Source organism: Musca domestica, unplaced genomic scaffold, assembly GCF_030504385.1.
Source record: "Musca domestica strain aabys unplaced genomic scaffold, Musca_domestica.polishedcontigs.V.1.1 7, whole genome shotgun sequence".
Lineage (NCBI taxonomy): Eukaryota > Metazoa > Arthropoda > Insecta > Diptera > Muscidae > Musca > Musca domestica.
This window is the reverse complement of record NW_026712383.1, coordinates 17,129,765-17,145,468: the sequence shown is the minus strand read 5'-3', so window position 1 is coordinate 17,145,468 and position 15,704 is coordinate 17,129,765. Positions and strand designations below refer to the sequence as shown.

At 39.1% G+C, this 15,704-nt stretch overlaps 1 protein-coding gene across 1 annotated transcript in view; it reads right to left on the bottom strand.

Moving 5' to 3' along the window:
• LOC101899726 (uncharacterized) overlaps positions 1-8,647 on the bottom strand; it is a 43,611-nt gene extending 34,964 nt beyond the window's left edge. The window contains 2 exon segments of the mRNA XM_059130236.1: positions 2,303-2,982; positions 3,211-8,647. Of these exon segments, the coding sequence (XP_058986219.1) occupies positions 2,303-2,982; positions 3,211-8,647 (6,117 nt within the window).
• Positions 8,648-15,704: the final 7,057 nt, after the last annotated feature.

Sequence of the window (15,704 nt, the reverse complement as noted above, 5' to 3'; positions counted from 1 at the left end):
AAAACATAATATACCCACATATTAGGGTGGAGGTTATTTTTTTTTTTTTTTTTTTTTTTTGAACAAAAAAAAAAACACTTATTGAATATTTTTAACAATTTATTGTATCCACTTTCAATTTCTTCCCTTTGACATCAAAATATTGCATTCACTCCATCATTTAGCACTGCAGCCTCATTCCACCGTTGTGTTTGCTGTTGCTGCTGCTACTTCTTTTGTCACACATTAATGGCTTGTGATTATCGCAGATCCTTAAAAAGTCCTAAACAAATTTCCACCCAAAAACCATTAGTCTGTGGCTACAATTCGGTTGGTCTACTATCAGCAAACGACCAACCACCACTTCTGTCGTGCAGCTTCAATTGAGCATTACTAGTCCGGCCGGTCGGTCGGGCGGTTGTTCCGTCGGTCGTTGTTTGCCTTTACTCGCACAATGCGGGCTAAGTTAATTGCAGATAGCCTCCGTCTGTGCATCCATCCGTTCGTCCGTTGTTCCGTTCCATTGTAGTTGTTTTAGGCCTTTGCTTAATATAAATCCTAACTGTTGGATGTTTTCTGAACGAAGGGTTATTTAGGGGGAATTATGGTATTTTGCCTTTACATCAGTCCATTGGGAAGGTTGGCCTCTTCCCCCAACCCTCCATCATTCTTCGCCCCTCTTGCATGGATTTTTAGTGGCTGGCAGTCGCTGATTGCTTTGGCTTTACATTCAATCAATGTTCGTTCGATTTGTTTTCAATAAAGTTCACATTTTCGCATCATCGTGGTTTCGATGCACTCTTTTTGGGGGTACCTCTGACTAAATGAGAATGGGGCAAGGTGGGTTGGCGTGTGTGTGTGTAAAATGGAGTGCCTATGTTTTGAGACAAAAAATGTCGAGTGGCTTGCAATGTGACTGCAGGAGTTATCCTATGAGTGATAAATTATTATGAGGGCAGTGTGATGAGGTGTTGGTGTTGTGGGTGTAAAACTATATATCTGAGCTGTAGATATATGGGAACCAAGTTTCACTTAATGCCATATTTGCTTCCAGGATTGATTCAATTCAATCTGTTTATTAATATTAATTAAAGCAGATATACACAACACTTGAATTGTGTAACCTTGGTATGTTTACAATTTCTTGTAATCTACCAAGAATATTTATTTTTGCTTTCTATTTATACATTTTTGAATTCATTAAAACTAGCATTTAAAGTTAACTAAGCAATAAATTACTTCGGCCAATAACCCATGCAATGTGAAACCAATCGAGGTGTTTCTTTATTTAGGCTATTGGCCTGCATAAGGCAAACAATAATTATATAGGTCAGTTATATGCTGACATAGAATAAAATAATAAGAAAAACAAAATTAAAAAATGTGTTAGTAAAATATGTTCTTTTGAACATTCTCCCCCACGTTGAACGAGGAACGTTCAAGAAACTGTCTGGTCAATGACGTATGATGATGAGACTGACTGCCGAGGGGTAGGTGTTGGGTTCATGTTATTGTTGGAAGTTCTGTGGTGGCGAAACTTGACAATGACGTATATGGCTACTCCAATTCCAATGCAAAGAGCTAGATAGCTGATGGTATGATGGTGAATGGCCGTCGATTTCATTAATTGTGGAAGGCGTCCGATTTCAATAGTTTTTAGCTGTTGGTGTAAGGTGACGAGTTCAGCAGCATGTGTTTCATAGGTGCTGTTTAATGTTTTGTTGAGCAAGACAAGCTTACTGCTTGAGATTATGGAATCCAGTGGCTTAAGTCTCAGATATGATGTGTGCACTGTTGTTTTGTTTTCGTAGTGACCGTATATTGTAAATGTGTTGTCTTTGAAAATGCAGCCTGGCCCAATTTCTAAAGTTCCAGCTCCTTGCACCTCCAGGTGTGTCATTTTTGTACCACAAACAAAGGACAATTCTGTTAAATTGGCTAGAGTAAACATCCATTTATTCTTTTGTTCCATTTGTCTCCAAGTTTGGTGGTGCATGGTCGATTGCAAGTCGCACGCTTCTGACGATTTGTTCAATAAGAAAGTCACCTCGCATAAATGTGATCGATCGCCTTTGCTAAATTTCGCTTGGTTGTCGCAAATAAACACGTCATTTGTGGTATGTATGCAGCTGTTCATTTCTTCTGCGGTTAGCGATATGAACTCATCCCGATGGACGTTAGCTGCCAATAATGTTGATTTCAAAGCTATTGAAATAAATCGACCGGATCGTAGCATAGGTACGGGGATCATTTTGAATAAATCATACTGCTGGAGATCCACTAATGGAAGGCGAATCTCGAATATGATATGGTTCTTAATAACCCTTCCCTTACTCTTCATTAATTTGAAGAAATCCGAAACATTATCTTCGCGAACGGGTAGAGCACGAGATGGAGGAATGTGAGCCTTGATGGTTTGGAGCTCTTGTAGCAATTGATGTGGCGTAAGTAGCAACGGACTTATCCGACCATGATGAGCATCCGTTAAAACGTCGATTAAGTTATCTTCTATATGTTTCAACCTTGATGAAAGTAGCATGAGCTGTGAAGTGAGAAACATAATTGATTGTGTTGTCTTTACAACATCTTCTTCTTTCTTCACCTTATTTGCCAAAAGGTTCATCTCCACTTGCATGTTGCCGAAGTTCCTTTGGCTCGTATCTTCGTCCTTTCTAATTATGTTGATTGTTGAATCAATAATAGATGTCTGATTTTTTAGAAGATCCAACAAATGTTGCTTATCTTCATTTGCCTTCTCAATTGTCACAGTCATTTGCTCCGCATATTCCGAATCCAAGACACCAAATAACGAGTGTGCGAGGTTCCCGACTATGTTTAGAGCTCCTCTCCTGATGCGCCTGGGGAATATGTTCAGTGTATTTGATTCCAACTGCTTTTGTACTTGAATAAGATTTTCTGAAAGTATCTCACAGCTTCTGTTCTCAACTGCTATCTTACACAACTTCTGAAGGGTTCCTATCCCGGTAGAAAAGCCATCCATATCTGCCCAAAATGGGGAAAGATCATAATAAGTGATCAGTTTCCACTCTGCTGTTACTACTTTTGTGATTCCAATTCCTTCAAAATAGATGCCGGGCTTATTCTCAAACTTGTGTATGTTGAACGAATGACACAAGCATAGAGGTAAAAATAGTAAAGCCACAAGCATCATCGATACTAGCATGCTGCTTGACGTCTTCAATCGCTTTGGAGATGGCTCTTCACTCCTACTCTTGGTCTCTATAGGCGGAAGAGGTTCCTTTTCCTTTTTCCATAAAGGAGCTAATCTGGTTATAGCTCTTTTAATTTCGCCGTTTTGTGTCTTTACGTCGACTACACGAACGGCTCCATCGTTGCCCTTATATGTTCGGGTTATTCTGCCTAGCGGCCACTGCATTACAGGCATGTTATCTTCCTTAATAATGACCAATTGACCAGGTTCCACGTTTGGAGATGGTGTACTCCATTTCCTTCTTTCTTGCAGAGTATTTAAGTACTCCGTGGACCAACGTTTCCAGAACTCATGCCTAATTTGAGATACGACCTTCCATCTGCTTGTCAATGATGTTGACCATTGGTTCGCTGATGGGTCAACCTGTGCCGTTAACGGTTCTCCCACAAGAAAATGACCAGGTGTTAATGCAGCTAGATCATTTGGATCGTCAGAAATAGGAGTCAACGGTCTGGAATTCAGGATTGCTTCTATTTCAATAACAACTGTTTCCAACTCTTCGTGGGTTAATGATGCACTATTAGTGGTGCGAAGCAACAGTTGCTTGGCTGACTTCACCGCGGCTTCCCATAAGCCACCAAAATGTGGTGCTCTTGGGGGAATAAACTGGAAATCGATCCCTTCTCTTGAACACGTCTCCGCTATTATTTTTTTGCCTTTCTCCCCAAAGACAGCCTTATTGAATTCATCGAGCTGATTTTTAGCACCTACAAAGTTAGTCGCGTTGTCTGAATATAGGGTTTGACATTTTCCTCGCCGAGAGATAAATCTCTTCAATGCTCCAATAAATGCTTCCGTTGTTAGGTCTGTAACTATTTCCAAATGTACAGCCTTTGTTGCGAAGCAGACAAAGACAGCAATGTAAACCTTGTGTGGTCTCTTGCCTCGTATTTTGTAGTGGACCCATAACGGTCCGCAATAGTCAACGCCGGAGACAATAAACGGCCTTGCTGGTGTGACTCTGCTCGGTGGGAGATTTCCCATGATTTGGTTGTATAACTTTGGCTTCGCCCGGGTGCACCTTACGCAATTTTGCACAATGTTGCGAGCCATAGCCTTCCCCTTGATTATCCAATATTTTTGTCTTGATGTTGCCAGTAATAGTTGTGAGCCACAGTGGCTATTCTCTAAATGGATCATGCTAAGAATGAGTTTCACAATTGGATCGTTGTATGGTAACAACATCGGGTGTTTTGTGTCGTATGCTAAGGTTGCCTCTTCCAACCTGCCACCGACTCTAAGTATTCCTCTGTCATCAAGAAACGGAGTTAAACTATGTATGGAGCTTGATTTGTCCAATGCTCCATGTTTCCTCAATTGCTGAATTTCTTTCGCAAAATCTGCCACCTGTACGGTCTTGACTATTAGTTGCATCGCCTGATTCAACTCCATAGGTGTCAATACATCTGTCGAACTTCCATGCTTGCGTCCCTTTATCCTTTCTGAAAATCGCAGGACATAACCGACAATACGTTGTAATCGTCTAAATGAACCCTTGTGGTTGATTCCATAGATCATATCCTGTAACCCACTCTGTGAGGCAATTGCTGATACTGTAGATTTTGTCTTGAATTCAAGATCGGATTGATTTTCTCTATTCTTTGAGAAGGGCCCCGGCCAGAGAGATTCATTTCCATGTAGATACGTGGGTCCATAGAACCACATCAGACATCCCGACAGACGATCTGGTTTCATACCTCTGGATATATAATCGGCAGGATTATCCTTCGTCCCCACATGTCGCCATTGAGTGTTTATCGATCTGCCTTGTATATTTTTTACTTTGTTGGCAACGAACGTCTTTAGAGCTGATGGTTCTGAATTGATCCAGTACAATGTAATCTCTGAGTCTGACCAATAAATAGTCCTTAGATCTTCGTAACCCAATTCGGCTTTGACCTTAGCAGTAAGTTTTGTTCCCAATTCAGCGGCACAAAGCTCTAACCGTGGCAGCGTGATCTCCTTTATTGGTGCTATTTTTGATTTTGAACAAAGAAGTCTGACTATATGCCTGCCGTCTGGCAGCATAGCTCGAAGATACACCACAGCACCATATGCCTTTTCTGACGCGTCCACGAAAGTATGTATCTCAATTTTTGTTGGTTTCTCTCCATCAAACATGTGTCTGGGTAACCTGAAATCATTTAACATCTTCAGACCTTCTCGGAACGATAGCCAATATGCTGCCCTTTCTGCTGGCAGTTCCTCGTCCCAGCCAAGTTTATTCTTCCACAGTTGCTGAATAAAGATCTTAGCTGCTGACACCACAGGACCCGCAATTCCTAAGGGGTCAAACAATCTTGCCAAATCAGATGTGACCTTCCGCTTGGTGACCTTGGTGCATTCGTTCACATCACTCTTCAAACAAAATCGGTCTGCTTGAGGAATCCATGTTAATCCCAAAACCTTGGTTGATGATTTGTCAAAATTGAGATCTACTTCTCTATCTTCTGGAGGAATTCCATGCAGCAGTTTTAAGTGGTTAGCACACCATTTTCGTAGTCTAAATCCAGCTTCCAGTAGTAACATATTAACTTGTTTCTGCATCTCAATTGCCGTTGTTAAACTGTCAGACCCGCACATGCAATCGTCAACGTAAAAATTCTTTTGCAATACCATCGCCCCCAATGGATATCTTTGTATGTTCGTATCTGCTAGCCTTTTCAGACATCTTGTAGCAAGATATGGGGCACACGTCGTACCATATGTTAACGTATTCAACATGTAATGTTCGAGTTCCTTGTCTGGAGTGTTTCTCCATACGATTAGTTGATATTTGCGATCTCTTTTGTCGACTAGCACTTGTCTGTACATCTTTTCAATGTCTGTTGTAAACACAAATCTCGGCAGTCTAAACCGCAACAGCATTCCAAACAGATCTCCTTGAACCCTGGGACCTGAATGCAAAATATCATTGAGTGACCATCCAGATGATGACTTGCAAGACGCATCGAACACAACCCTCAGTTTTGTTGTGCTGCTATTTGGGCGTAGGACACAATGATGCGGGATATAGTAATGATTACCACGCACCTCTCTTGATTGTATTTTCGTCATATGTCCCAGATCCTCATACTCCTTCATAAATTTAGCATACTGCTCGTGAAGACTTGCATCCTTAGATAAGCGACGTTCCAACGCAAAGAATCTTGATGCTGCAATATTCAAGGATTCAGAAATTTTCTCAGGGCCGTCTGCAAACGGTAATCGCACCACAAACCGACCATTCTCATTCACTGTTGTATTTTGGTTGAAGTGATTTTCACACTGTTCCTCTGCTATTGTCAAGTTCTGGTCTTCACAAACATCGTCTTGTTCCCAGAACATCTTTAATAAATCTTCTAAAGCATGTTCATCTTCTCCGAAAACGGCGCATGTCACAGTTTCTGATTCAGCCTGAACTCTTCCACTAGCAATCCATCCTAGTTTTGAGTTCTTCAATATAGGAAGCTCTTTGGACATTCGAAGTTCTTGTGAGAGAATCAGGTTGAAGTAGAACTCTGCTCCAAGTAGTACGTCAATCCTGGTCGTTTGATAAAAATAGGGATCTGCTAGTTTTATGTTTTCTGGAATAGGCCATGATGTGATGTCGATCTCAGTGCTTGGTTGGGGTGGCACTATATTTGGTAACACAAAGGCTTCTAGGCGTGTTCTGAATTTGCTGGTGAGTGACTTAAGCTCCACGTTGACCCTGTGGTTTGCGGTTCTTGATCTACCTCCAACACCTTCGATACAGAGAGATGTTTGAATGGGTTCGATACCCAACCTCTGCACTAGTCGCTCTGACACCAGATTAATTTGTGAACCGGAATCCAGAATCGCCTTAAACTCATAGCTTCTTCCATTATTTGCCTTGATCGCAACACGTGCGGTTGCAAGGAGTACGTATGATTGGGATCTATTCGCCGATGCTACTGTTGGCGGCTGTTGAACCGACAAATCTGCTGACTTGTTCTCTACTTGTGGCCTCGTTGAAAAATGCAAAAGTGTATTGTGTTTTTGTTGACACTTCCTGCACTTCCCACTTGTACACGTTTTTGCCTGATGGTCATCCTTGAAGCAATTTAGACACATCTTGTGTCTAGCAACCCATTTCTGTCTTTCGGACACTGTCATTGCCAAGAACTGTTTGCAGTAATATAGGGGGTGGTCACCTTTGCACATGTGACATCTACGGATCGTGGTGGAAGCAGTCGTTGCTGACGGTTTGCTCTTCTGAATCCCATTGACAGCTTCTAATGATTCGAAACGACTCCTCAAACATTTCATGAAATGATCCATCGTTTGGAGTTCTTTCGAATCTACAATCGACTGCTCATACAACACATGAGTAGTCTTGTCCATCCTCTTTGTTAGGATGTGGATTAAGAGTGGATCCCATTCCTTTGGCCTTACTCCAAGACCCTCCAATGCCAATAACGATTCATGAAGACTATCATGAAAGTCCTTCACTGATCTGCTATCGCCAGACATGTTGGGCAGGTTTAGCATTCTCTCAAGTATAGTTGACACTTGAGCTCTCTTGTTATTGTACCTGTCTTGGAGTGTCTTCCAGGCAATGTCGTAATTCGCCTCGGTCAACTCGAGGTGCCTTATGAGTTTCTCGGCTTCCCCAGTCACGTTGGCCTTGAGATACCACATTTTTTGCACTTGTGGCAAGGCTTGCTCGTTGATCATTTTCCCAAAAATGTCAGCAAACGTCTGCCACTTCGAATAATCCCCATTAAATTGAGGGATTGTAATTTTTGGCAGATTAACTTGATTTGCCAAGTTTCCGCCTGATCTCTGCTGAGACGACGAATGATCGACCTGTGTTAGCGTCGATATTTTTTCTTTGAACTTTAACGTCTCTTCCTCTAAGAGAACGTAGGCTGATGCATCGTACCCCACCAACGTTGGGTCATCAAAGTCCTCGAACATTTTGAAGTGGATATCTTCCACGTGTGTCCACAGTTTTTCAATTGCAGCCACTGTCTGACAGGGAGCAGCTTGGCCTGAATTGCCCCTTATTAACGTTTGTATGGACTGCATTAGAGCCCTCTGACGTCTCACTAATGCAGTCACGCTGCTGGTTGCAGTAAACTGGCCTGATTGTTTTTGCACCCCCTCCCTTGTTGCGGGAAGCGGTTTCTGAGGCATTTGTTCTTTGCCCCTTTTGATGTCTGCCTCGATGTTGTCGATTGCAGCTCTGTACTCTTCACCAATGACTTGGTATTCGTTATTGGTGATATGGAGATGTGACTCTGCCGCAGGATCTGCACGAATTTTGTTTTCATTGCGATCGATCTCTGCCCAGAGTGCTTCCATTTCCTTGAGCTTTTTGCTGTAGAACTCCACCGTTCTTCTTTCCAATGGAGCCTTTTTTACGTTCGCAATTGCCTTCCTCAACTCGGCAATTGCTGCTTGTTGTTGCTCGATTACTGTAGCTAGATCCATCCTGTATCCGCCTTACGGTGATTAGCTATCAGTTGATTCAGATTCTTGATGTAGGTACTGGCTTCTTCTCCAGATGTTTCTGGCTCTTAGATGGTGCTACTAGTTGTACGTAACTAGCTCCTTTCACAAATAAATATTTCCAATTCCTTACCACTGGTGGGGGGAAATTCGAAATTTATGAGTGAATCAAGTAATCCTTGTCAGGATCACGTCGGGGTCACCAAAAAATGTTTATTAATATTAATTAAAGCAGATATACACAACACTTGAATTGTGTAACCTTGGTATGTTTACAATTTCTTGTAATCTACCAAGAATATTTATTTTTGCCTTCTATTTATACATTTTTGAATTCATTAAAACTAGCATTTAAAGTTAACTAAGCAATAAATTACTTCGGCCAATAACCCATGCAATGTGAAACCAATCGAGGTGTTTCTTTATTTAGGCTATTGGCCTGCATAAGGCAAACAATAATTATATAGGTCAGTTATATGCTGACATAGAATAAAATAATAAGAAAAACAAAATTAAAAAATGTGTTAGTAAAATATGTTCTTTTGAACACAATCTATAAAAGTTCTCAACAAAGAATATGCAGGTATATATGGAAGCTATATCCTTAGCAAATGCTGAACCAGATGTATTTTTGACCATGATTTGATATCTTGAAGCAAATATCAGTGTTGTGGATTGCATATTACGAATGTAAGGGACTTTAACACAAAATCAGATGAAACACCCATATGAAGCTTTAGCTATATCTAAACCGATTTTCAACAAATTTGACATACCGACTTCTAAATTGAATTCGGTCGAATGTCCCAAGATCTATTCACATTGGGCTGATATTGAACATTTGGTGTACACAAAAACTGATATCCAATTGAGATATATATGGGAATTATTTCCAAATCTCATCCGAGGTATATCACAGTTATATTTGACAGCTTTCACCGAATATCGTTGTTACGGAGTGAATATTATAACTGCGTTGGGCTTATTTGGACTATATGTGATCCATTTTTCACCAATTTTGAATGTTCCATATTATTCCATATATTACGAACAATAAAATTTGAATCGATGATATGTAGGGTGATTTTTTTACCATAACATGGAGGGTCTCTTAAGCTCGTAACACATTGAAATAATCATTTTAGACCCGACAAAATATATACAGGGTGAGATTAAAAACTGCAACAAAGTCCGACAAATAATTTTCAATTTTTTTTTAATTTTATTGAATAAAAGTAAAAAATGTCGGAAATAGCATCAAATTTTAGAATAAGTTTAGATTTGTTGGAATTGGTCACCTTTGGCAAGAATTATGGCTTGTAAGTCACCAATGAAACCGTCACACGCTGCCCGAATGTTGCTCTGCGGTATTTTGGCCCATTCCCGGCGAAGCGCTTGCTTGAGTTTATCGACATTTTGGTATTTTTTAGTGCCCACCTCGCTTTCCAAAATACTCCAGACACAAAAGTCCAACTTATTGATATCCGGAGATTTTGGTGATCATTGTGCGCTAAAAATTAAGCGGGTGGCGCGTACTGAGTGCGATGGTGGAATGTCCAAGGTCTGCGGCCAAAATGTTTGCATGCCTAAGGCTTTAATACACCCTTCAGAATATTTTTGCGATAATAGTCGATTTCCGATATTCCGATGCCACGGTCGATTAATACGAGCGGAGAGTGACCATCGGCTGTTATGGTGGCCCACAACATCTCCAAGGCCGGCGCTTGAGTTCTGTTGGCCAAGCGAAGGTGCACATTTTCAGCTGACCTCTTTTGCAAGAAAACACGATAATTTTGTTTGTTTACAAACTGCTGGACAAAGAATATTTTCTCATCGGAAAAAACCAAATTCTTCAGTTCACCACTTTCGGCCAAGCGAAGCGATCAAGTCGCTTCTTTACCTTTCAACCATTTCTGTCCAATTCCTTGACAAAAATGAATTAAGATAACATAAAAGATAGATTAAGATAAAATTTTGCACAGATAAGTCTTTTGTCTGTAGGCAGATCAAGTTACAAGATGAGCTATATCGGTCCACGATCACTTTCTGAGTTGATTTATGCATCTCAGTCCGTCCGTCCGTCCGTCTGTCCATGTATTCTTGTAAACAAAATGCATGTCGCATTTATTATCCGATTGAGATGAAATTTTCCAAACAACATTTGGGCCAAGGACCTATTGAACCCTATTTGCCTTTTACTGTGCACCAAACGTCCGAATAGTATGGAATTTTGCACATACAACAAATTAGGCCTGAAAATAAGTATGCCAAATTTGATCGAAATCGATTCAGATATAGCTATAGCTCCCATATATATTGTTCATCCGATTTGTTATTTTTGTCCTCCGCAGCCGTTATATGCACTCTGTAACAACAATATTTGGGGAAATATATCAAATGCAGCTCAGAAATACCTTTGCTAAATTTTATCGAGATCGGTTCAGATTTGGATATAGCTCCCTCATATATAACTTTGTCCGATTTACCTTTTATCGTGCACCAAACGTCTAATATTTGCCCAAATGGAATGGAATTTGGCATATACGACCGAATTGAGCCTAGAAGGTAGTATGCCAAATTTAGTGAAGATCGGTTCAGATATAGCTATAGCTCCCATATATATGTTTCATCCGATTTGGGGTTTTAAGTACCTCACATGCGTAATATGTATAATATGCAAATGACCTTAATTCTTCCACATCCGATCCAATACTGTCTAGAAGCAAGTACATCAAATTTGTGAAAAGTCGGTTCAGATACAGCTTTAGTTCCTACATATAGGTTTCCTCCGATTTGGTGTTTAAGTCCTCACATTCGTAATATGCACCAATTGTTCAATTGTGCACTTAATGGCCAATATCAGTCCGAAAGTCCAGTACATCAACAACAAAGCCAATCGCCATCATTTTTAATTTTTTTTTTTTAATTTTATTGAATCAGAGCAAGAAATGTCGGAAATAGCATCAAATTTTAGAATAAGTTTAGATTTGTTCGAATTGATCACCTTTGGCACGAATTATGGCCTTCAAACGGGCATTGAAACCGTCACATGCCGCCCAAATGCTGCTCTGCAGTATTTTGGCCCATTCCCGGCGAAGCGCTTGCTTGAGGTGATCGACACTTTGGTTTCTTTCAGTGCCAACCTTGCTTTCGAAAATACTTCAGACACAATAGTCCAGCGGATTGGTATCCGGAGATTTTGATGGCCATTATGCGCTGGCAATGAAGCGAGGAATCTCATTTTGTAACCATTCTTGGGTGACACGTGCGGTGTTGCTGGGTCCTGTTGGAATGTCCAACGTCTGCGGCCAAAATGTTTGCGTGGCCAAGGCTTTAAAACACCCTTCAGAATATTTTCGCGATAATATTCGGCATTTATTCTGATGCCACGGTGGATTAATACGAGTGGAAAGCGACCATCGGCTGTTATGGCGGCCAAACGTTTTTTATCACATCTCATTTGTAGGGTATACCATTTGTTACATACAACCCTCTGAGTTTATATCAGGTGAATTCCCTCCCTGGCCTTTTGGAGTACTATAAGAATTGTCATCATGGTTTGTTGGGATTAGTTGGTCCAGTGTTTGTTGCAAAAAGGGAATACCTCCATAACAGTTAGTTGCACTCGATATTGTGCTTGACAGTCCTCTGTATATTGGTTCGGTTGTATGTTATTCGGTTCATGAATGACGATATTTTCTCTATTTGGTTGTATTCATGGAAAAAAGTGTGTCTGTGTGTGTGGATGAGTAGGGGAAGTTTGTTGGGTTTTTACTATTAGCACTAGTAATGGATTTTGTCTGTTTGTGGGAGGTTTTTCCACGAAAAGCAGGAGTAATATTGACGATATGTATTGGCGGTTTGCCGTCGATAATGGTATTAATGTGGAGGAGTGGAAATTAAATTGACTTAATCGCTTTCAGTATTAATAGACAATTGACAGCACCTCAGGTGGGAGGGAATGTCAATTTGAGGAATTGTGTTGATAAAAATGGTTGGGAAGCATTCTTTTTTGTGTAGTGCCACACTATTATACACATGATTAGATATCTTCTTTGGTAGACGAAAGAGAGCATCGAGGAAAAATTGACTTGTTATTTGTATGGAATAATTTATTGTGACTCTTGATAAATGAAATACTTAATTTTCAGTTTTAGAAATTGAAAAATCTCAGCCTTAAGAAATTGATTAACAAAAATTTTGAAATATCTAAGAATGAAATATCATAAGAGTTTATATAATTTTGTGGAGAAGGTATTAGAAGGAGTGGGCTGATACAAATATGAGGATTTCAAAAGTGTGATCAAAACCGAATAACTTTTTGTCTTCTCATGTGGTAAATTATTTTCTTGAAAATTTCGTCATTTTTAAGTTTATATAATAATACTAGCTGAACCCGGTGCGCTTCGCTATAGCTTTTGATATTATATGCATTCAAAATTTTATAAACAAATATATGTTATATCCAATCTGAACCGATTTGAATATAATTTGACAAATTTATTTTTGTACCAAATTTGGTCACTCATGCCGAATTTCATTGGAATCGGACATTTGTATAGTGTTTGGTGTATCAAATATATGAAATCGGCCGAAAATATATATGCGACCTATTTCCAAGTCTAATCCGATTTCAAATTTATTTGACAATTTTATTTTCTGATCAAAATTCCATCACATATTCCAAATTTGATTGGAATCGAACATACATATCATGTTTGCTGCATCAAATAAACGAAATCGGTCGAAAATATATATGGGAGCCATATCCAAATCTGAACCCATTTCAATATTATTAGACAAATTTATTTGTTTACCAAATTTAGGCACCCATGCCAAATTTCATTTGACTTGGACATAAGTATCGTGTTTTGTGCATCAAATATGTGAAATCGGCTGAAAATATATAAGGGAGCTATATCCAAATCTGAGCCTATTTCAATATAACTTGACTGGTTTATTTCGGATCAAAATCCCGTTAATCATTCCAAATGTCATTAGAATCGTGTTTGGTGCGTCAAATAAGAGAATTCGATCGGAAATATATATGGGAGCTATATATAAAACTGAACCGATTTCAATATAATTTGGCAAATTTATTTTTGTTTCAAATTCCGTTACGAGTTCCAAATTTGGAGACTATATCTACAATCGATCAATAGATATGTGCATATAAAATCTACATTTTTGGGAGGTATCTCCGATTCTGATGCTATATCTCCAGTTCCAAGTGGAATTTCAAAAATGTATATAGCCTATGTTACTTTCGGGCGATGTTGTAGTATACTGGGAAATTTTCAGGAACATCTGTTCAGCGGTTTTCGAGTCTATAAATTACAAACAAACATGTACCAAGTTTGCACGGAATCAGATACTAAAGAGATAAAGAGAAACTGGCGGACGTACACTGCTAGATCGACTACACATGTCGTTAAGTGACCTATAATCTAAGGCCGTTTTTTTAATTTGGAAATTTTCGTTGAGTTATATATTTTGACTGGGTATAATCTACAATTTTCCATAATATTTGGGAAATATTAAGAGGGTGAAATGGACCAAATGCGAGTATTTTTTCATGTTGATGATCACTTCTTGCTAAAACTGCAAACACAATGCCCACATTGATGCTTATTTCGTTTACATATATAGTCAGATTTCGTAGATATAGACAACAAGTACTAAAACATTAAGTTCGGCCCAGCCTGCTGGGTAAAGAAAACATTATATTAAAGTATTTCTATTTAAACTACAAATACCAGTAAGATCGTTTGAATAATACTTTTAAACTTTTCAAAGAAAGGTGGGTGAGCCCGTTATATGGGGGCCATACCAAAACGGGAACCTCTGTAGACAATATTATACCTCATGGATTGTCTCCTACCAAATTTTCTTAAATACCAAATTTGAAACAGTTTCGAGGGTATATGTGACTAGGATTATAAAAATGCAGAAAATCGGTGGGTATATGGGATGGTCCGTGGACCTACAATTTTCAAATAAATCCGTGGAAAAATGTGATAAATACCATCAAAACATCAAATACCGGGAGGTACCGTTGTATGGGGTCTATACAAAACGTGGATCAATATATACTATTTTCTGTATAGGAAATCTTCCAATTTGTCAAGGATTGTTGTATGCGGTCGAAATAGATCGACTATTTTCTGACAAATCAAATTAGGTTTATCAACTAAAACCTCATGGCGGAAAATTCCTTTGAAATATGGGGTAAACCCTTCAAACTTTTTAAAAGTACCTAAATCAACTCACTAATACTAAAATTTTGAAATTTTGCAAAAGAGCCAGTCTTGGAGCGCAGGCGTATGATGATGCCGGGTTATTGGAAATTCGTAGTAAAAGGGAACGAAGTGCACTGAAAACTTAATACCTTGAGTTGGACAAACGGAACGAGCTAAAATTCTGCAATTTGAAATGAGAGTCACTGGCTGGGGTGAAGGATAGATGTGCCAAAGGGTTTTTGGATATTGGAACTTTAGGGTTAAGTTCTACAATAGTACTTAACTTCTATGATGGTATCATTATTATTTGAACGGATGGAGCAAAAATTTTAAATTTGGTATGAAAAGGTTGGCGGGTAAATTTGATATATTAAGTTGGTTTTGGAAATGTGTACTACAAGTGCACGAAAAGAACTATACGTTAAGGGTAAAAATTAAATGTTGAAATTTTGTATTAAGGTCCCTCTTGATTGTAGGTTTGTAATAAAGAATTCGTTTTGTAAGTGCTCGAAAATTACTAAACAGTACTATATTTGCTACAATATGGTATAGGGCGAAGTGAAGTGTTTGCAGTTTAAAATATGATATTGAGCTTGCCATTGTAAGGAATAATTGTACGAAAAACACCAAATTGTATTATATTTTCAAAACAAAAAAAAAATAACGAAAAATACCACTCAAATGAAAACCGCTATGTGGGGGGCTATACGAACACGTGGACCGGCATATGTAATTTGTGTCATAGGCTGTAGTAACGGTTTCGAACTTTAGACAATTCTCTTGTGAGGAGTAAAGTACTC